This window comes from Macaca thibetana, chromosome 6 (assembly GCF_024542745.1).
Source record: "Macaca thibetana thibetana isolate TM-01 chromosome 6, ASM2454274v1, whole genome shotgun sequence".
NCBI classification, from domain to species: Eukaryota; Metazoa; Chordata; class Mammalia; order Primates; family Cercopithecidae; genus Macaca; species Macaca thibetana.
This window is the reverse complement of record NC_065583.1, coordinates 59,150,159-59,173,963: the sequence shown is the minus strand read 5'-3', so window position 1 is coordinate 59,173,963 and position 23,805 is coordinate 59,150,159. Positions and strand designations below refer to the sequence as shown.

Genomic DNA, 23,805 nt, shown 5'->3' with positions numbered 1-23,805 from the left:
CCTATGTAACATATCAGTTTGCTCCTAGCCAGTGAACTAATCAGTTTCAAGCAGCATTTTTCTGAGAGTCAGTGAAGGATCATTTTTGGTCAGACCAGCTCTGATCTCAAGAAGGCAAGCACTCCCACAGATGCTCCACACTGATCTTCATTAAAATAAATTAGTGCCATTGTATGGATTCAGATTCAGAATCAAGTTTCAGCCATCCTTTCTTAGAAGACATTTATTTATATTACATACTCAATTTAAAGGAGCAAATGCCCTTTCCCTCAGCCTGCGAAGTTTGTTTATCTTAGAGCTACTGTGAGAATGTAATGCCCAAATGAAGGCAGTGTGTTTTATTTCTCCTCCTCTGACCCAATGTCGCATAAAGTAACAGCAGTCTCTAATCAAGAGGAACCCAATGTACTTTGAGATTTCCAATCAAAATCTTTAATTTTCGAATGGCACATGTGCATTTGAGGAAACCTAGATTGCCTTAGGCCACACGGAAAGCATTTACATCTGAACCACTTTACATATGATTGCGAGCTAAAGCACATTCTAAATAACTTTTAGCAGTTTGAGATTTGGAAAACAGCCTGGCCCATATAAATTCTCCCTTAATTCTTTTTCTGTTAAATCTTATGCCAAAGTAAATGGAAGCTGTAGAGAACCTTTGAACTCAGTTCTCAAAGAGCCTCAGTGAAGTTGGATTGGCAGAGCCTATGTTAGGTTTTCAAAGAAAGATTTTTTTTTGTTCCCCCTTGAAGTGTCCACATCACAGTCACCTTCCTTGGCGAAGGATGCAGTCTTGCTTCCTGGACCTTCTTGGCTCTGGACCATGTATGTGCCTCTGAGAAATGGGCTTTCTGCTGTAAGGAACTCCTCAGGAGGACTCTTCAGGACCCTTGGGGTTGGCATCCAGGCTTCTTAGCTCCTTTGCTTCACGATTCAGTCAGCTGCACTTTTCCTATTCTCTTTCCAAAAGAGCTATTGAATGCAAGAGCCCTGGGGTTCAATGCCACCTCTTCCTGCCAGTTAGAGCAAGTGGCTTCACTTTTCCAAGCTTCACTTTCCTTTTCTGTGAACTGGAGATTAAAAATAGAATGGTATATTTCAAAATAGCTAGAAGAGAAAAATTGTTATGTTCCCAACACTAAGAAAAATTACATGTTTGAGTTGATGGATATCCCAGTTACCCCAATCTGATCATTACACATTGTACACAGGTATCAAAATATCACATGTTTCCAAAATATATACAACTCATATATCAACAAAAAAATCTGTATGCTCAAAAAATAATAGTATGGCGCACATGGATCCCACACTTCTCTGAACATTTTGCTCTTGTACTCATAGCCATGCAATTTATTACATTGGATTACTTATTTTATCGCTATCAATTAATAATTATTAAAACATAAATATATTTTATATTTCTCATACATGTATGTATGTAACATAATGTAACATATATGACATGTATTGTACTTTAGTGTGTTCTTACTGCCAAATCATTGCCTCTAGAAGGCTGGGACAATTGCACCCTGTGTACCATCCCTAGAAGCCAGGCCATGCTGAGCACACAACTGCTTCTTAATAAACAGCTAATTAAGTGCAGTCTTATGAAGGTACCTGTTTATCCTTCTGTTTCTTACTTATCAACAGAAAGTCTTATTCATCAGTTAAGCAAATATTCACAAAAATTAACTTTGTTCCCCTCATATTTTAATGTATGCTGTTTCTCTACTCTAGATATAACCCTGAAGGAGAAAATGGCACATATTTTTTGTCCTTTTTATCCTAATGCAAAGGAACATACGACTTGTTTGCTGATTGTTTGCACAGCTTCATATAAGCTTTTTTTGATTTTGTAAAATATGTTTTTCTAATTGCTCCTCATATGCATGTAGAAAGTCAGTATTATTTGCTATGAATTGTTACTATTTGTGTAAATTTCAGAAATAGCATCACTTAGACAATTTCTCAATTTATCCTGCCAAAACTAAATCTCAAACTCAAGTGGGCTATATTCTGCCTGCTGTTTAGAGTTTTTCTTCACTACTCTACAGAGTTACTTCAGGCTTAGGGCTGGGCCTGGTGACTCATGCCTATAATCCTTGTGCCTTGGGAGGCTGAGGCAGGAGGATCACTTGAGACCAGGAGTTTGAGACCAGCCCGGGCCACATAGTGAGACCCTGTCTCTACAAAAAAAATTAAAAATTGACTGAACGTGATGACATGCTCCTGTAGTCCCAGTGACTTGGGAGGCTGAAGTGGGAGGATCACTTGAGCCTAGGAGTTCAAGGTTGCAGTCAACTCTGATTAGATTTCTGTTATCCGGCCTAGGTAACAGAGCAAGACCTTATCTCAAAAAAGAAAAAGAATTACTTCAGGTGGTCATCGTGCCTCTGCTTACACATTGCCAGTGTAGGGGCTAACTACTGCTGAAAGAGCCTTTTTCCATTTCAAGCAAGTCATCTTGAGCTGGTGTACAGAACGCTTGAAGGTCTTCATGAGGTACAGAGGTGAAAACAACCATATTTATTACTGTCGTTGACAGAGAAGGGAGAAGACAAATTGCCATTTAAAAACCTGTTTGACTTCTATATTATAAACTCAAAGAAACTCTTCTCAGTGTGTTATATGTTGGATGTACCAATTATAAATCATTAGAGGGAGACTGAGAAAAGTCAACAGGAATCTGCAATCTGACATGTGTGGAAAGGCAGTGACTGAGAACCGGTAGTTTGGGAATCAGTCCTACCTGGCTTTGATTCCTGTCATCATTAGTAGCTTTGAGCAATCTGCTTTACTCTCTGGTCTTCTGTTTCCTCATCTGTGAAATGAGAGTGATATTAAAGATTAAATCAGGTTGGAATTGTAAAGCAAAACACCAACACAGTGTCTGGCTTAAGTTGGGGTTAAATAAATAATAACCAACATTATTATTGTATTATTGTATTATTTTATTATTAGAACCACAGGGGTTTCTATTTGACTGATAATGGATGTTTCTTTAAAAAAAATGTGTGAGGACTCTAAGTTGACTATCTTAGTAGCAAACTAAAGGAAAGGGGGTTAATAGAAACTGTCAATCCCCAGTCGCCACCTCCCCATAGTAGGGTTGTGCAGCCCAGCTTTTCCATCTGCTTACACAGCCATAAACCTCTTATCTAACATGCAGCACTAGGAGTTGTTCATACCCTTACTGAAAGGGCTGACCAATACCAAATACTGATCACATCTTTATGTAAATAAAACATCAGCTAATTTCTTATTCTAATCTGTATTTTTTTGGTGAGGCCAATGTTGTGTTTCTAAAACAGCTCTCCTCCAAAAAAGCTGTGATTTGCAGCATTTGCCAATTTCCATGGTGTAAATACTTCCAGCATGGCCAATTGTAAGCTCTTAACATAAAGTCACTGAACACAGAGTTTGGAAGAGATGTGCACAGCTGTTCAAGTTGTTGCCACTCCATTACACCACTGGGCCAGGCTAAAGCTTATGTTTTGATAGTATGGGACAGGATGGTTGATGACAGCAAAACCTACAAGCAAATGCAGTCGAGGGAAAATAGTTTGTCCTAGAGTGGATCACTATACTATACTTGGATTCATCCAGAAAGTGAGTTCATGCCAGATTACTCGAGCAATGTATTTCAAGGCCATCTTTCTGTTCTAGTTCTGTACTCTCCAGTCATACTTAGAAGAGAAATATTTCCCTAGCCTCTTGTGCTGTAGGAAGGAAAATCTCCCTAATCACTTCTCAATTGTTTGAATGTTTCCTTAACCGATAGTTTAGATATTTGCTCCTGGACATAATCCCCATGTTTATAAAGATGTCTTCTTTTTCTCCCTCCTCTTTCCCTTCCCCCTCTCCCTCCCTTCTTCCTTCCTTCTTTATAACCACCCTTACTTCCTACAGAAGTATTTTCCACCATCTTTTGTATTTCTAACATCTCTACAAGATCATCAGAACAGGTAATAGTACTTCTGCTTTGCAAAATTGTAGAGAAACTAGAAAACTATTCTACTTGTATAAATCTCTATCATGTTATTACTCTCATTTTTAATTTGTCATTTTGTTATTTTGAAATCTTCATTGTTATTCAGACATCCCTTACTTTAACTTTCTTCCATGAGTGGAGTGGTGTACTTTCAACCTCTGGCTACTTTTCTTTCGTGTCACAAATTTAATTTTATTCTCTCCATCATGGTTTTTGAAAACTGTATTATACTGTATCTAGGAAATCGTATTACAGTACTGTAAATACATTTCTGAGACTTTTAATTAAGTGATGATACCTAGCACTTTCTCATCATAGTCAAGTCCCTAGAGATGACAAAATAGAATCCTTTTGGGAAGCAGTTCTGTTTTCAGCATCTCATCACTGGAGCAAGCAGAATTCTGTTACAGGCTTTGAACTGTTAGGGTGATATCAGTTGATGATTTTGTCAACATAGTGGATCTATTTAAAAATCCAGATTGTCTCACTAAGGACCTCTTAAAAGTTTTCCAAAAGCCTAGTGACAAACAGAAGAGAAAAAGACATTTGAGATAACAGTTCAGAATTTACCATGAAGCCCTCTGCAGACATGCTTGAGATCATCACTTGTACCATCCTTATCTTCGTGAACATCGTTGGAAACTCACGTTTGTTTTATTCTACAAGAAGATGTATCACTGGGCATTTACAGACATCCTTTCTTCTAATTTTTAATCTTATTTTTGTCCACCTTATTAAAAACTTGGTGGTGAATGTTATGAAAATTGTTTACTCTTCTGGTATCATGTTGGATTCAGCTGGCTGCAAAGTTCTGTGCTTTACATCAGCCCTGACAACTTCACTGGCCATCTGGTTCATGTTACACTTTGCATTGCTTTACCACTGGAAGCTTTACCAAATTGCCCACCCTTTGGGTGAGAATCTAAGCCTGGACCAACAGAAGCATTCCTTGAAGGTGGTGAAGGTGGTTTCTGTACTTTGGGTGGCTGGTGTGGTGTATATATCCCAGTTTTAATTCGTACTAGAAAACCAGAATTCTCGAATGCAGGAGATGATACAGATCCCTTGTCTACTAACAGGATGTACATGGATTGCCCAAGTTTTCTTTGGAAACAAGCAGGTAGAGTTTTTCTAGGGGAAAATTTTTTTGGTTCTGATTGATATTCTTCCTTTAGTTATTTTAGTCTTTGTCTGTTTCTGGATGTCTTTCCTCTTTTCGGAGAGAAAGAAGATGACATATGGTGACATCTGGATTGGAGATGATGATTCAGAAACTGAAATCCTTAGAGGGGCCAAGTTCAGTATTTTATTAATGTTGCTGATCACTCCACTTTGGATTTCTCACTTTATCTCAGTCTATTTCTTGAAAGACTTGGCAGCATGCAGCTTTATTCCAGCTGTTCTTACAGACCTCTCTTCAAACTTCTCTGCTCTCAGTCCTTTCTTGCTTATGTTGGTTAATTACAAAATGAAGTTGGTGTCCTTCTGTGGTGCCAAAAAGGAAAAACCCACACCGCAGCCTACAAATGTTATTCTTTCTCCATATGCTTAATGGCAAAGAATTCAAGTTTAATCATTGGAAAACAGACCCTGTCAGTGGAGAGTATAGCTTGAAGTTTTCATAGCGCTCATCAACAGTTTCTGAAAGGGCCTCTAGAAAACTGACTCCTCTTCAAAAATAGACTTCAGAGGAAGCTGTGCAAGAAAATACATGAACATTAAGCTATTATATGTTAAAAAATAGTCATCACAACATTTTTTATTTAAGACAATACCAAGAGTTCTAGTGCAAAAATTATAAAGCAACTCAACAGTTTTCAATCTGGAAATGAACTCAACATAAACAATATATTATTTACTCTGTACAAGATATTGTGTTTAAAAAACAACATATTGATGAAACTGAAGATAATACTTCCTAGCTGAATTTTAAAGGTACACATAAATAATCTTATGTTGTTTTTGAAATACTTCCACACATATCAGAAGTGTGTTAGGTAGGTATGCAGCATTCAGTTTTTGCACTTTTAGTATAGTACCTCAGCCATCATGGAAGCAGATTTTGTTAATCGTCTCTACCCTACATGTCTTTAATAAAGTAGGGCTAAATGAAGCATTGGATTAAAGAATTAATACTTACTAAGTCATACTCTATGTGTATGTATAGATGTGCAAATATTTGGTTGTTCAGACATTTAACTCACTATCCTTGCTTAATCATCTAAATATATATTAAAGTATACTCTTTTCTTCAGAAAAAAAAAGACATTTATTTTATAGGGAATTTATCTCCTTTTGGTTATCAAATTGGTACATTTACAAATTGGAAGAACTTATAAAACCTTCATAATAATTTGATCTCTGGATTTGGAGCCAATAAAAATAAGCACATTGTAATTCTAATTACAAATATATGGCTGGGTTTTTCTTTTTCTCACTTAGCTGGGTTAGCTCTTTGGACTGCTTCTGATACAGTGAGTAATTATGTTCAGTATCTTCACATATATTTATGTAAGCATTGATTTTTAAGCAAATTCTTAGTAGATTTTTGCTTTTTATTTTTTTCATTTTTCTTCTGTGTTAACAGACCTGGGATTTATTATACTGTTGTTCTAGTGAATAGATGTCCCCAAATTGAGACCTCGGTTCTAAAAAGGCAGCATTGAAAATTATAAAACTGGACCTCATTAACAGAAGACACTAAGAACATCTTTGTAGCCATGAAATGCTATACAGAAAGGAAATTTTAAAGTAGCCAAGACCCAAATTGTGTAAAGTTGTGTGTGCCAATGTCTATGTCTTGTATAGCACAACAAATTGAAAAAAATCATAATAATAAAAAGACAGACCTAAGACCCTCTGAGATTGCTGGGTGGTCTTCATGGGAAATGCTTAATTGAGTCCACTGAGGCAGCTTAATCAAAAGGGCACTAGGCATGAATCCTGTATAATGAAGTTAACATCTGGATAGACGTGGCATGTGGGGAAGAGGTCACTATCTTTAATTAAGTGCAGATGTAGCCAAAGCTGAGAATAGCCACTAGCTTAGGTAGTGGTTCTAAAATGTGATTCTGGGACCAGCAGAATCAGCATCACCTGGGAACTTCTTACAAATGCAAATTATTGGGCACCACATTGACCTACTGAATCAGAAAGTCTGGGATTTGGACCCAGCAGTCTGTTTTAATAAGCCATCTGAGTGACTCTCATGCACTCTAAAGTTTGGGAATAACTCATCTAGGATTGCTCCAAAGTTTAATCCTCATGAACAATCAGAATGAAGCCAAGATAACTGACTGAAGATGTAGTCTTCAATGATCCCATGCATGCTGCTGTTGTGTCTGCTTCTCTTTAAAATGGCAATCAGGATTGTGATCTGTGTTCCATACATACTCAATAATAATTTCCAAACACATCCACTGCAGAAATTAAGTAATCTTTGCAAAATCAAAAATAAAGCATAACCATTTCAGGTGAGCCAAAAATTTGAAACTTGGATTTGGATAGTTTCCTGTACATAACGGAGTAAGGGCTCCAGTTCCCAGAATATTCCATAGTTACCTTCCAGAAGCTAGTGCAAGACACGGTTGGTTGGCTTAAGCCCAAGCTCAACTTCCCAGTGCTAGAAATGTTTTCTTTTTCTTTCCAGATATTTTCTTCTTGTTTGGACCTCATTAGGTCATAGTTTTGTCCTTGTGGAGTTGATAAGTTTTCATTTACAACAGGGAACAAATCATATGTTCACTGAATGAACAATATTCCAGTTCTCTTTTAAAAATTAGTTGGATTTTAACTCTCTTGCTCCCTCTTTTCTCTCCCTTAACCTCCAATTTCACTCAAGTTCCTGGTGGGATTATGATGACATATGATAGGGGAATTCAACAGAGATAGTCATGGCAGCTCTCTGAAGAGATGTAAAATTGTTTAGGACTGTCCTGAGGTCCTGGTTTAGTTTCACGGGTGTTTGTCAATGCCATCTCAGACTACACAAAATCTTTTGAGCTGGGAGGCCATCTATTCTTACTTCACAATGCAGGATTCTGATCTTCTCCTCTCAGAGGACTTCTATTTGAACATTTTCTTGCTGAGGTGGGTGTGATTTCACAAAGCAGCCCATTCCATTAAAGCCCGTTTGAAATACCATAATTACAAAGTATTTACTGAAACTGATATCTCTGATATTTCCTCCAAGATTTACCCTTGAAGTTAAATCCTCCTTTTACCTGTGGGATCTTTAGATTCTTAGAAAGGAAAGCTTTTTTCTCTTCACCAAGTTAGGTATTTCCTTAGCTGTATTGCATAAGACAGTTTCTCAACCACTGGTTCTCTTGGTTTCCTTACTCTGTCTTGGTATATTCCAGATAACCTGTGGCTTTTTAAAGAAGTAACACCCAGAACTGAATACAATATATTTTTTCTTTGTGTATGTGTATGCATGTGTGTTTGCATGTATTTTTTCTATTATACATTCTTTTATCTTTTTCTGCACAGCTCCTGTGAGCATGGATTCTTTCCTTCTTCCAAAAAGAATTTTAAGTGTTCAACTCATTTTAAAATCACACACACGAGAGAGGGGTGGGATGGAGACAGATAGACAGACAGGGAGAGAGAGAGGGAGAGGGAGAGAGACAGAGAGAGAGAGACCAGATTTAAAGGTATATAAAATATGTATATCTGCCCTAGGCTTAAAAACTAAGGTCTCTCCAAGCTCTCAAGTTCAGGTATATGTTAGTTTGTTCTCAATATTTGGATTTGAGAAACCATAAAATGACCCACAAATCACTTGCAAGAATTTTAATGTATAAATTAAAGGGCAAAACTACAAAAAGACCAATCCTTGTAGGGATTTTTCAGAGAAATCCTGATCTCTAGAATCAAGTTTTCTAAAATAGTGCCTAAAACAGTACCATCTTCCTTGCCTTTTTAATAAGACATTAAAAAGGATGCTTATAATCCAATTTTCTTTGAAAGTGAAGTTGGAGATTTAAACCAACTGACTATGGAATATGTTGCCTTAGAGACCAGTTCAGGGAGATCTGTGGGTAAGGTATGTTAGAGACACAAAATCTATACACGTTTTGTTAATGATGATGATGATGTCTACCATTTCTGTTTAATCTCTCCTGGAAAGAAGGGTAACTTATTTGGAGTTAGGTTCATGAACATCCAAGCAATACAATTCAGGGCTAAAGATGTCTGGAATTCTGACCTAGATGGTTCAAAGACATACCCATGATTCAGAGCAGTCCAGGGCAAGTCAGAACAACACTAGACTGGTTAGCAGGAAGTGATTTGTGTTAGCTGGCTTTGCCTCTACTTAGTAGTGCATAACCTTAGACAGAATATTCCTGAGGTTTGCCATCTGTGAAATATAAAAGATATGATTGCAAATTACAAATTATGGTACATCCCTTCTGCCTCCATCACTGGTTGCAATAAATAAATTCAGCTAAAAAATGCTGAAGATGATTCTTAAAAATAAAACGTTTGACACAGAGACAGTGTTGCTTTACCATTGTTATTTTGGCAAGTTGAAGTAGGAGAGAAAAATACTAGACTTAAAATCAGAAGCCCTGGCTGTGTGAATTTGAGGCAATTACAGAACCTCTCTGAGCCTTGGTTTCCTTATTTCCACAAAAGAAATTAAGACTTTCGTCTCCCAGCATCTGTGTGAGACTAAGTAAGCAAGTGTATGTAATAGCACCCAGTCCTAAATCTTGATGCAGAGTTTTCTTCACAACTTTTTCTGTGGGTGTTTCCTTCAGGACAGCAAGGAAGAAATGTAGGCTCTCCTCTAGGAGCTGGAGCAGGCTCAGTATATTACATTGAAGTCCCTTGTTTGATATCAAACATTCACTTGTATTTTTACAAACATGCCAGAAATTTGGTATTCCAAGATGTGCTCTGTGTACTCTCTGGCTTTGGAAATACTCCCCTGACAATCCCTATTTACCACCCTACCCTCACCCTCACCCTTCAAGACCCTTTTGTAGAAGCAAAAATACAGCAATCAATGCTAAATCAATGTTATGCATCTTTCTGGACATTCTGTTCCAGAATTCTCATTTCCAGGCCTGTTCCCATACTGAAAGCACAGACAACTGGAACACTTCCTCCTGCCCCCAACCACTCCCTCCCCATTCACACCTCCATCCTTCTGCTTTCAGTTTTGCCAGGCTGACTTTCCTTATCTCCACAGTCTAGATTGGGTGCCTCAGCCTGCTGTGTATTTTTTGGTCTTGGCCAGCACCACATGATATTGTAATAGCATGCCTTCTTGTTTGTCTCCCCTGGTACCATATACTCCATCCTGGTGTGGAGATTAGTGTAGGTCTTATCCACCACATGCATCCAGAATATTCCAGAAATGAAGAAGTGAATAAAGTTCACAGGGCTTGTGCTTTTTCTTTGTTCCTCATGTGTACTTCTTGGCTCTCCTTCAGTTGCCTCTTTCCAGTAGAAATTTCTTGCCTCTATCATTTTTCTGCTTCAAGATGAGGCATTTACTGACTGCCATGCTTCTGGCCACTGTTGAATCAAAGAGTGAAATAAACCAAATCCAACATTTGGAATGAGTTGCTTCCTTGCCAGCCAAGCTACTGAGCCAACTGGGGACAACATTTCTACCCAGACCTTCCAGTACTTATTTTGTGATAATTTTAAGATTTTTATATTGAAGAAAGTAAGCCCAATATTGATGTCCAGGCCTTCAAATTGAAAATTTTTCCCCATACAAATTTGGCAGGCATGCGTGTGTATGTGTGTGTGTGTGTGTGTGTGTGTGTGTGTATAGGAGTGCAGGGAGGGGCTGTGTTTTCCCAAGTGCTGGTATATTAAAGGGTAAAGAAATAAGTTGTAATGCAAATCCGTTGAAGTTACCTCATCACCAAATGTACTCTGCTCATTTATTTTGACAAGTCCAACTTACTTTTAATTACCAGGCCTCATAGTATACTGGTAAATGGAGCAATAGCGACTTTGGCAGAAAAGAAGAAATCTGTGTAACATGAGCCTTCAAAATGAGTCCAAGCTGACTCCTTGTAAAATGGAGTGAGGCAATACATTTTTAAAAAATTTTCAGTAGAGCAATTTATATGATATGTGACTGTAGTCACAAATCAATGAGCCTTTTATGAGCCAAGCACATCAGAATGCGTACAATAAAATGAGTGTAGTTTCTCAAGGAAATTTTGTTGGCTACTATAAGCTTTTTCCAGTGATGCTGCCATTATGTAACAGATTTTTGGAAGTCTTCATTTGGAATTATTTTCAAAGTCAATTTTCAAGTCACAACAAAAAAAGTAAAAATATCACCTGAATATCATAATACTGGGGTAGCAAGGAGGCTATTTTTTAAATTGCTTGTCTATGTTTTTATTATGCAATTTGGTTCTCAGTTATTTTGAGCTCTCTCCCAAAAGGAAATTTCCATGGAAGGTAGCAGTTGGGCCATCACTGAGGTCACTCATGAGAAGGTGACATGGTGTTGATAGACCCATTAGGGGCATAAGCCCCTCGCACACACTTTAATAGGCACTGGAGGGACTTCTGTTCTTGGCAGTTTATCAAAACTCTGTGAGAGTAGGAAGAGTCCTACAAACATTGAGTATAGTTGATGCCGTTTGTTTTGTTCTTTATCTCTGAAAGCCGAGCATCAGTTTGGAGTTTGAGTAAGGTTTGTCCCAGTGCCGTGGGCACATCCAAAGAAGGGAGCCAAGCTGTCATTAGCAGCTTCTGCACAGCATATAGTTCCCAGCAACCCGGCCCTGTGTCCTCACATTCTAATCTGTTTCTTCTTTCCCTCTCTATCAATTTTCCTACCCAAATTGGGAGAGCTACACCACTGAAAAATGTTTCCTTTATCTTTCTCTACTCACCCTCCCTGGCATCTCACCTCTCCCCACTTCAAAAAAAAAAAAATTTAAACACATAACACACCTGCCTAAATAAATAACAAATTAAAACTTGCCAATGCCAGTAAAAAGAAATGGGATGATTTCAATCAGTGGACAATACTCATGGTGGACAGATCTTGAAAGAGGTGTGCTGTGGGGAGAGAGGCTTACATGCAAAAGAAAGCCCTTGGAAGGCCTTAGAGAACCTGGGAGCAAGTGATTGTAGCTTGTAGGGTCAGGGCTGATGGCATGGGGGAGAAATTCAGATTCACAAATGACTAGGTCCTGAGATCCAGAAGGGGCCTAAGGCCGACTATGATACATAGCAATAAAAATCCTATGGTGTGATCTTGGCTCACTGCAACCTCCACCTCCCGGGTTCAAGTGATTCTCCTGCCTCAGCCTCCTGAGTGTCTGGGACTACAGGCACCCGCCACCACGCCCGGCTAATGTTTTGCATTTTTAGCAGAGACAGGGTTTCATCGTGTTAGCCAGGATGGTCTCCTGACCTCGTGATCCACCCACCTCGGCCTCCCAAAGTGCTGGGATTACAGGTGTGAGTCACCGCGCCCAACCCTACATAAAGGATTTTAAGCTGACCTGCCCTTTCTGGAAAGCGTAAAAAATGTATTTTGCTTAGGTATAAACCCACTCTTGTTGGCCTCAATAAGGTTGGCTCTCTTGCCTCCAAGCTGCCGGTTTGGGCCAGACAGAGGATGGCTTCAGGACTTTTTCTGGGTTTGCACTTGGCACGGCTTCCTCCCTTCCCCTGGAGTCACAGCAGTGAAGTGTCACCATGTAAATCCACACCAGTCACAACAAAGCAAGAAGAACCCTTCCTTCCTCCAGTTGTAAAGTGAAGGAAACATAATCCCCACCTCATAACATTTTATTATGTTTGCAAAGGTTTTCTTTTCCTGGTACTAAGAGATAAAATGGACATTCTGTGAAAGCACAAGTTGTGATGTGCCAATAGTTTATTTGTAGGAAATTTTATTTTGTTGCTGTTGTGGTATGAGAATTTAAAATGATCTTAGAATACAAATTAAGTCTTAGAATACAAATGAAGTAAACATTTTTGTCAGGAGACACCAATACAAAATTGGGGGTAATGGTTGTACTTATTGTTTAATACTGAATTCCTTTGAAGGGTCGAACATTCAGATGTCCCCAAGGCATGTTGGTGAGTAGAGCAGCCTCGGAGGGGCTCCCGGAAAATGGGGAGCACAGGCCCCATGGACAGGTAGGAGCAGCTGCCGCTCAGCTCTAGCCAGTTGTTGCCATGGGGACTGCAGACCCTTGTTGCCAGAGCTTCAGGTATTTAAAGCAAAGCCAGAATTCCAAAATTTTATGTGAAATCACCCAAGGTCTGCAAGTTGGCAACTGATTCAATTTTTTTTTTTTTTTAACACTGCTGGGGTCAAACAAATCACATCTGTGGGCCAGATTCAGCTCACAGGCCTCCAACGCATGCCCTCTGTAGCTGTGCTTTCTGTTAGAGCACGTTTGCCATGGATCTGAAAGAAGACTTACTGGTTTCCATAGTGGTTTGGTGTGCATAGTGGGAGGTGTCAGAAGAGCAGGATGAGAAAAGCAACCACAGTTCACCTCAGTGTCCTTATCATATTTGACCAGCAGCTACTCTAACCTGACCTTATTGCTTCCTATCTTGTCACTGATTACTTTGAAAAGAGTGTGTGAGAGTGCCAGAGGCTTGGTGGAAGGGCAGATGAGAGAAGAGGTGGCATCATATTGGCCACTGGGACAACTGCAGACTCATTCTTACCTGTAAAGAAACAGTTAATGTTGGGGAATGTAGTCAGGATTGGAAAACCACGGGGATTTCTGCACATTATAATTGAGAATGTAAATATTCTTTTCTTTTTTTTTTTTTTTTTTTATTGAGACAGAGTCGCGCTCTGTCGCCCAGGCTGGAGTGCAGTGGCCAGATCTCAGCTCACTGCAAGCTCCGCCTCCCGGGTTTACGCCATTCTCCTGCCTCAGCCTCCCGAGTAGCTGGGACTACAGGCGGCCGCCACCTCGCCCGGCTAGTTTTTTGTATTTTTTTAGTAGAGACGGGGTTTCACTGTGTTAGCCAGGATGGTCTCGATCTCCTGACCTCGTGATCCGCCCGTCTCAGCCTCCCAAAGTGCTAGGATTACAGGCTTGAGCCACCTCGCCCGGCCGAGAATGTAAATATTCTTAAAGTGGCACCCTGAAAGAGACAAGCCTTGAAACCAGACAAAAGAAATTGGGTCATAAACAGAATGAGACATCTTAAAGGAGATAGCATGTGGAGGCCTGCTGGGAAGTAGAGGCAAACTCCAGATGCCTGGGAGTCTTAGTCTAAGGTGGGGTCATCCAACCCACAGAAATAAATATGGGCAGTGGCCCAAGGCTTCCTATAATGAGCTGCACCTGTTGTAAGTCTTGTGTTCTTGCTATAGAATCAGGAACCTCACTACCATTCTGCAAGCTTAAATAGAAAGAATCCTGCTGTGATGTCATGAGTTATTATCTGCTGGTTATATTCTATTGGAATGGCTATACTCAACTGGATATTGCTGTCTGTACTGTTGGAGCACCTCAAACAGGGGTGCAACGGTTATTGATTAATTTGATTAATTAAGACATGTTCATCCACATTTTATAGTTTCATTTATTTAAAAATCCATTTGGTCCCCAGCTCCGATGCATGTTTCTCTGCTTAATCTCCCCATATTTCCATGTTCCTGCTGATGTTTGTACCATATCCTGACACCCAGCATCATCTTTCTGTTGTTCACCAAGGCCGTGGGAACACAGTCTGTAAATCAATAGTTCATTGCTGAGTACAGATTTAGTGAAAAGAAATTGAATTGGATTTGGATCTAGTGAACGTGCTAGTATCCAAAGAGTCTGGATTGTATCAGAATCCATCACGGTAGAAGAGAATGTTGTTTTGAGTAATTTCCAAGCAGAGTTTGTATACTTGTCTCTGAAAATTTTTGTGAATTGAAGAAAAGTGACATTTTTATACCAAGCAATTTGTTTGATAACCTATTTTCAGATTTCTACAAATAATAAAATTTCTGATTTTAAATACTTTTTACCAATACAAGTTGCTTTTCTTTTCATTGTAAGCCTTACTGTGATTTCAGAAGAATTGTTAACATTTGCTAAATGGGTAATCTCATTTAAACATAGAAGTAACATCCTAATTCCTTCTTGGATGGACTCTGTATCTATTGTAATTAGGACTGTAAAAACGGTATATACATATGGGGAAAAAAGGAGAAGAACAGGAAAAGTAAATGATGGGTTTGAGGTAAGGGATGGCAAGTTTTTTTTCTGTTTATCATAATTATACTATTTGTAGAGCTTAAAAAAGAAAGAATGGCTCAACATGAGGGAAAAAATGCCTTCAGAACAAATTTCCTTTTAAAAAGTAGGTCTTTTAAAACAGTTTCAATCTTATATCAGGAAGCCCATTTTTTTCAGCCTAGATATATTTTCACTTTCCAGTAATGCAGTCCTTACTGTTTAGCAAAGTACACCTTGATCAGAGAATCAAAGAGGGCAAAATGAATTATTTCAGATACTCAAATCTGGGTACATAAGATAATTTTTACAATAAGAAAGACAAGTTGCAGGAAGCAGAAGCTCATTTTGCTATCTGAGAGTTGGCGCTGCAGAAGATAACTGCACACCAAGGCGCCATCAGGAAATCTATATTTCTGCCCTTGACATCTGTAGGTGCCGCTGCCACCACTGATGGGAATGATGATAAGTGATGGGAAAATGAAGTGGGAGGTGATGTATCTTACTGTGACAGATTTAAAGGATTGCCCCAGGCAGCTCTGAGGCAAGAGCTGACTGAAGACATTCTGGGGCCTGTATCAGGTCACTCTGGCACTGTCAGGCAAAGCTGTTTGAAGCAGAGGGCAGTGCAATAACTCTGGGGTTTAAATCTGCACTTAGATCCTCTTTCTTTCTTCCTTTTTGAAGGGTGAACTGGAGGTTGTGCTACAAATTCTAAAATATCCATTACTCTCGGTTAGTGGTATCTGTCTTGTGTTGTTCCTGTGGAGATCCAGTATTCATTGCTCTATGTACAACACCCAAGGATATGCCCACAGGAAACATTTGAAAATGGCTTTCCTAAGATTTCTAGGCTGGCTCCCCATTTCCCAAAGCCCTGCCTTTTTCCCTGACTGTGGTAAGAGTTGGTGTGTATTCTAATATTGATGCTAGGGGGAGATTCTGACCCAAGTTACTGCTCTGGCAAAGACAAACAGGCACATATCAAATAAAGCAAAGGACTTTGGGTACCCACTGGGGAGCCACACTGGGGACCATGGAGACACTGTGTTTGCTGCTTCCGGAAAGCCAGGCTGTGGACAGTTGAAGGGAGGAAATGTGCTCCAAGGCAACACTAGCACCCAATAACCCTTCTCATCTTATTTGTTTAAATATAGACATTATTTTTGGTTGTAAAACAGCTAAATTTTTTTGCCTTTGTTTTCTGCTTCTGTCTCGTTCAGGAATTTATAAGTATTTGACCATACTCAAAATGTGCAAGGAAGAATAATGGAAGCCCCTGAATACCTTGATTTGGATGAAATTGACTTTAGTGATGACATATCTGTAAGTATTACTGTATGCAAGAAATGCTTTCAAGATAATCTGCCTTCAACTTCATAGCCTACTTTCTCCATTATAGTCTATATGTCCTCAACTTTTCTGACTACATTGAGAAATTCACAGTAGAAATCCTGTGTGACAGACTCCGTGTGGTTTTGGGGGATCTCCTAGACCAAGAAGTGAATCCTACCTAAGTGTGTGTTTTGGAAGATGAGTCATTTAACTTCACTGAGCCTTTCATTCCTAATGTCTTCCAATGTTGTCAAAACTATTGATTGAATATACTTATAAAATGTAGCCACTTTCATAGAGTTAATTCCAAATTCTCTTATGTGGCTGGCTGTTCCACAGCCAGCATTTTCTAGAGTTCACAGGGACACTGACTAAAGAATAGCCAAGTTGGAATTTATTAATTGATGAACAATAAAAGGAGTCTTTCCGATCACTGTAGATATCAAAGCACAGGTTGTAAGTTTGTTGGGAGTATTAAGGAAAATTCTTGCAGCGATAAGAACTGGACTAGCTGACCTTTGAGGTCCTGCTTAATCCTGTAATGTTGTGGGCTGATGAGTCTCTTAATTCCCATAACAGCCACAAACTTCCTACTGCTTAAATCAGGGCTGCTTGGAATGGATTGTTGACGTGCATCTTGCTTTGAGCTGCTTGTGCCTTTTCCGGGACCACATAATCAATTCTGCTGCACTAGCAAACATGTTGGCCTGGAGTACCCCAGCAAAACTGGCTAACTCTCAGAGTATGTGATGAGAAGGTTGCTGTTTCTGAGCTAGCCATATACCTTTACTTTCCAGGACCCTCAAGTTCACAACTTGTAACCTTATCTTCCATGGATCTCTCAGGGCATGGAGCTTTGGGTCATCACTCAAAGTCTCTACTTTAAAATTGCCTCAAAATGATGAACTTACTTTATCATGCCTCTGGTAGTGATTTATTCATCTATTTTACACCTTGCCTTGAAGTAAAATGTGAATACTGTACACAAGAATTGGATTACTGGGAAGAGTTTGATAAATCACCTATTTTATACAACCTTGGGTGAGTCTTTTTTGTGTGTGTACCAGAGAAATGGGAATTCAACATTTGCCTATTTCAGCTTCCAGACAATTTTTATTAGTCCTCATTAAAACCAATGTGAAGTGAGCTTCTTCCTTCCCATGATATATTTTTGTCTATCTGTCTGTCTGTCTGCCTGTCTCTCTTTCTCTCTCTCTCTCTCTCTCTCTCTCTCTCTCTCTCTTTTCTTTCTCTCTCTAAGTCACTATGCTTGACTTGGAAGTATTCGAAGCAAGGTTCTTTTATGATCACTCCCCTCACAGTATTTTGAGCATTGTGGGAAAAAGCAAGGAATGTGAATGATAGCATGGGTGTATGTAGATAGGATGGAAGGTGTTATAGAAAGGGAAACTGTGTTATGATTGGGAGTTAGGTGGTAGCTCTCTGAGCTTTGATAATGTTGTGTTTTAAAAGTGAAGGCTTTAAAAGCAGCCAGCCTGGGCTCCTACCTTGTTCTGACCTTTACTGGCTGAATAGCACATTAACTTCACCTTTCTGAGATACACTTAAGGTTGTTTTGACAATTGAGTAAAATAGTAATATATGTGAAACACTTAGCTTGGCACACAGTAAGTTGCTCTTAAAAATGGTAGCTTTTGTTATTATTTCACTGAATAATACAATAATATTTATATGACCAATGGTGAAGAAAGAACTCAAGGGAAAACACTAGGCATAAAGTCAAGATTTTTTTTAGTACAACAGAGCAGTTGTATTTACAGAAGAATCATCTGGCAGCAGCCCATAATTTTGATGAATTGGGAATCTCCACTTGAAAGATAATAAAATACATTAAGCAATAACTAAAACCGTTTAGCAAACTAGGCTACAGGATTATGCAATAGTTGAGTGTCTATAACTTGATCACTCTAAAACATAAACAAAGATATCCATCTGTAATTGTGTAACTGCACCCAAAATTTCCCTCTTAAACATGTTTCTATTGTTTGGTTCTTTAACCTGCATTTAAACTTATATCAGATTTTGAGATTGCATAGATATGAAATTCTATGAAATTCCATAGTAATTGATGAAATAATAATAATGGCTAACGTTTATTGAACATTTACCATGGGACAGGCATTATCTTGGTTAATCCTCACAGCAATCTTCTAAAGTTACTGTTATTATTTTCATTTTACAGATGAAGAAACTGTAGCATAAAGATTTTATATAATTTGTCCAGGTTTACCCAGCTGGTTAGGTGTACTCTGTCTCCAGAGTATTTACTTTTAGCCACAACACTTTACTGCTTCTCCGGGATGAATATAGTTTATTGCAGTGGTTCACATCAGGGGAAATTTTACCTGCCCCACCCCTACCCTAGAAACATTTAATAATATCAGGAAACATATTTTGTTGTCATACTGGGGAGATGCTACTAGCATCTAGTGGGTAGAGACCAGAGAGGCTTCTAAACATCCTGCAATGCACAGCACAATCCCCTACAACAAGAATTGTCTAGCCCAAAATGTCAGTAGTACTAAGAATAAGAAATCCTAGTCTATTTAAATCCACTTGAAACTGAAGAAGCTCTGCTTTGGCAAACTCTACAACATAGATTATTTTATCATAATTTAGTATGATCCAGACTTCATACCTTAACGAAGCCAGAATCATATTGTTCTAACTTAATGATTACATGGAAAAAGAACTGGAGACAACCTCTTAAATACTGAAATGATTGTTCTCAGGCAGTTTAGGTAAACCAGGAACAATGAATGTCACAGCTTCTTTAAGGGCTAAATGAAGATTATTCAAATGCTAAAATTGAAAAAAAAAATAAAAATGTGTTCAACATGCTAATTCACTGGCATAAAAAGAAATGTAGTTTTCCATGAACATGCTTTTTTTTTTTTTTTTTAATTCCGTAAGCCTCCATCTCTGACAGCCCCTATGCCTCTTTCCTGGTTAAGTGGCAGGAAGGGGAGGAAACTGCACATTACATCTGAAAAAGATGTTTATGAAAAGGTGCCCTAGTTTCAAACTCTTCTCCTTACTCTCCAGCTATAGCCCTATTACATAGTCTAGGCTTTCTATTCCATGGTTTTTCCCTCTGATCATGAGCCTGGTTCTTGTTTTAATTAAAACACAAGCTGTATATTGGTAGAAAAAACAACTAGAACTTTTTTTGCCTTTACTTAATGAGAGAAAACACAGCAGCTAATTTATTTTGAAGTTTCCCAGACTAGAAAATAACACACATCCTTTGCAAAACACAAAGTTTAAACTATACATTCTTGTAATCCTGCCATCTAAAAGGGCAGAACATTCTGCAATAGCTGCAGGTCTGCAAGGGAGAGATGACGACACATAAGCACAAAAGTTTAAAGCAGGGTTTTTCTGTCACTGTGAATGGGTTCGCAGATTGCTCTCTCTTCCTATGGAAGCCAGATCCCTATATCTTAAAAACAAAAACTCTCTGGAATTCTTTGGAGCTATGGTGTATTTATTTTATTAAGAGAGGCCAGTGTGGTGCTCTTAAAAATAGTTTCACACACAGGACTAAATAAAGCGGAGGCTGAACTCTGGATCTCCTGAGGAGCTCACTCACAGCCACCATCCACTAATGTTGGCTGTGCCACACACTGAGATAAACTCTTTGACTGGATTATCTTGTTTAAGCCTCATACATCAGCTTTGCAAGGCAAACTCTGTTTTTATTTCTTTTGGCATATGAGAAAATTGAGGCTCAGAGAGCTTGTCTGACATTTGCAAGGTTACAGGGCCAGGACCTAAATGCAGAACTATTTGGCCACCTTACTCCTCCCCATCTATGCAACTTAGCTGAGTAGTAGTTTCTCTAGACCAGTGACCTCACCCATCACTATCCCTGATTGGCACTGTAGTGATTACGAATTATTTTTTCGAAGTAAAGGGATTGATAATTATAAATAAGTAAAATGAAACCAGTTAATGAGAACTTAAGCAAATCTTTTAATTTTACTGTACCTCAACATTCCCATCTGTTAAATGGTAATACCTCAACCTATCACCCTGGATTTATACACATACACTCACACATGCACATAGCTACATATATACACATATATACATGTAAGTATTTACACATACAGACATATACACACACACACAAATAGAAGTAAGAGAAATATTCTGTTGCCTTTCTGTATAACTCTGACTGCAACCTTGATGAAAGTTGACTTTTTTGGCAATTGCATAAACTATTTTTGTACAGGTCAAATGAGATCAAGATAATAAATATCCTTCCACTTTTCAATCCTCTTTGGTCAAAGCCTTTGAACCTAGAGTAATGGCACAAAATTATGTCGGTTCATTTTCCTAAGGTGCTTGAACCACTGTCTGATAGAAAAATTAATTCTTATGGTAAAATAATCTCACTTTCAGTGAGTTTTCATATTTTTCTATCACACAGACTGTGCAGCATTTTTACTAAAAATGCCTGCCCCCTTCTGTTTTGTGTGCATCACCTTTTACGCCATTCAATCCCCTGATGCTTCCCGAGATTTTGTTACATTTTGAGAAAGACTCATTTCAAGTAGACTCAGGCAATGAGCTGGCATGGGCAAAGAATACAGCTTACGTGTGAAAAAGAATATAAAGGTATTCAAGGTACAAAGAACCTGGCTTCCCCTTCTCTCCAGCAAGGAATCTCCTGAGTAAGATGGACCTTATTGTACTCTCTTCTGTACCTTCTAGAAGGTGACCAACACTTTCATGTGGCCTCTGAGTGGCTCAATCCCTTCTTCACTGTCTCTGTCTGTAAGCCCTGCCCTTCCTAGGAGTTGCCCTGTTCTTATCTATATGGAAACTTTGTTTAGTGTTTTTCAGTGTGATCTTGTTCTAGCAACTGTCCAGAATACCTCAGCTTTATGCAGTGTTTTTTGTAATATCCTGCATTCGAGGCTAAATTGCCTCTCATTCTTCCCTTCTCCAGCTCAGCATCATCAGAAACCTCACACCTTGTTCTAACATCATATGCCATATATGTTATCTTGTTTTTCTTAACACCTGCCAGGAAACGAATTAGGAATCATGTAATCCAGAAAAGATGAGTTATATTTTGATATTCTATTGTTAGTGTTAGACCCCAGGACTAGAATCTAGGTTCCCAAACTCCAAATCTTGGACCGGACACCTCTGCCAGAGAAGGGAGAGAATAACTCTACAAATAGAGAGATTTCTAAGAAGAATGAGCAACCATTGGATTTTTAAAAATTTTCCCTTTTACTCTGCAGATAGTCCTGGAAGTTCTTATCTTACCTGATAGTCAATAGAAATTACTAGATTGACTATGCAGATTATTGACAAAAACTGTTCATCTTTTCATCACAATTAGCTTTTATGCCAATCTAGTCAACAAGCATATACTAAACATTAACAGAGTACCAGGCTTGGTTCTAAGCTTGGGGTGAATGACACAGACTTGCTGTGCTCTCAATGTGTGTATAGTACGCTGTATTAATAACTAAGCACATTATGAAATGTCAGGTTAACTTCATGGTAGGTCACATTTGATTATAATACTAAGCTCCATTCTTGGCAATGAGTCTTTATATTGTGACAGTGATTGATTATTGGCTCACAATTAAAAATAGACTATCATTGAAGTTGAACAAGGTTTATGACTGGCCATCTGCCCTACTACAACATACTTTTTTCTTGTAATTCTTTTGTCATTTGTAATTTTTGCTTCTATAATTATGATTACTTTGGCATCATTTTAAAATGCTGGTTTTGGTACTTATAAACAATAATATGATGCTAACATTTATTGAACACTTAACTGTGCATCAGACACTCTTCCCAGGTTTTATATTACTAGTTCGTAATCTTCCCGGACACACCCTAATGAAGGTACAGTCAGAACCTTGTTTTTACCAATGAAGAGACTGATATACAAAGGTTAACTAAGATTAATTAGCTAGAAAAGGGTGAAGTCAGGATATAATGCAGTAGTCTGACTCTAGAATCCATGTTTGTAACCACTGCATTGAAAATTACATCTGCTGGGCCCAATGGTCACCTCTGGTTTTCCCAGTTCAGGTAGGTCTCTTCTCCATCCATGTCCACTTCTTATTATACAATAGAAGGAGGTCATTCAATACTGTGATCTCACCACATTTACCAAGTGGATCTTTATCTCTTGCCTGACTACACATTATATTAATTAAATTAACATTGCAATGGAGTAGTTCCTGATGTACTCTTAAAATGATCAAAAGAGTTACTGAGTTTTCTCAAATACCAACTACAAACAATGTCTTAGCATAAAATAATTAAAAAAAAAAACTCTTGGAAGGAAGATACAATAAAAATGAGGTACCAGAACAAAATTCAAATTTATTTGAAAATAGGATTAGTTATAATAATTTTCATTAATGGAGCCCAAATGGTGGGAAGAAATATATTCAAAGCAGAGTGGAATAGAGGTATGAAAGTGTGGATCACCAGTATCTGTACTATGTAGAGGTGGTGGTTGAAAGTGGGGGTATAGTTAAGGTCATCTGTGAAAACATGGAATGTGGAAAGAGAAGAATATTCCAAAAATTGAACTGTGCAGAAGTATATCCCATGTGGTGGGGTCTGGAAAAAGAGGTTTCTACAAAAGAAACTGGAAAGAAGTTTTCAAAGTTAAAGAAATAAAACTAAGGGAACTAAAAAGGCAAGCGGGGTGGAATTTAAGGAATTTTAAACAATAGTTGATAGTGGCAAATAGGTCTTTATAAAGATAAGAGTTGAAAACTGCCCTCTGGATTTTCCAGTTAAGACCCCCTTGGTGTCCCTAATAAGCACAGTGTCTAATGGGTGGTGGGCAGAATCCTATCATGAGGGCTGGAGGAGTAAATGCAGAGATGAGAAATTAGAAACATAGAGACAATTATTTCAAAAGAGATGGCTGATAAATGCAGGAGCAGGAAGGCCCATGCTCCGTCAAGGAGGCAGTGTCTTGAGGTGGTAGTGGTGCTTGCTTATCTTTATAAGACCAGAGGAGAAAGCCAATGCTGAGAGTGGGCTGAGGAGAAGGAGAGCGGAAAGAATGGTGGCAGGCAAGAGTCCTGAGGAGATGGGAAAAGAGGAAACCTGAGCCCCAGCAAAGGGTTAGCAGTGGAGGAGCAGACCGTTAGTGCCATGTCCCAAGAGAAGGGGCAGTGGAACGCAGTTTAAAATGGAGGGCATGAAGTCTTCCTGAACTGGAAGGGCAGGCCTTTGGAGGGGAAGCCACATTTGTAGAAAAAT

At 38.7% G+C, this 23,805-nt stretch overlaps 2 protein-coding genes and 1 pseudogene across 7 annotated transcripts in view; all 3 read left to right on the top strand.

Annotated features, from left to right (window-relative positions):
* Positions 1–23,805, top strand: part of SNX2 (sorting nexin 2) — a 488,692-nt gene that overhangs the window by 57,089 nt on the left and 407,798 nt on the right. The window lies entirely within an intron of this gene.
* Positions 1–23,805, top strand: part of SNCAIP (synuclein alpha interacting protein) — a 147,018-nt gene that overhangs the window by 57,421 nt on the left and 65,792 nt on the right. For all 6 annotated transcript variants that reach the window (XM_050795535.1, XM_050795538.1, XM_050795540.1 and 3 more), the window contains exon 2: positions 16,413–16,515. In XM_050795535.1, the coding sequence (XP_050651492.1) occupies positions 16,459–16,515 (57 nt within the window). In that variant the 5' untranslated portion in view covers positions 16,413–16,458. The remainder of the gene's footprint in view (positions 1–16,412; positions 16,516–23,805) is intronic.
* On the top strand, positions 1,437–14,920 carry LOC126957531 (uncharacterized; annotated as a pseudogene).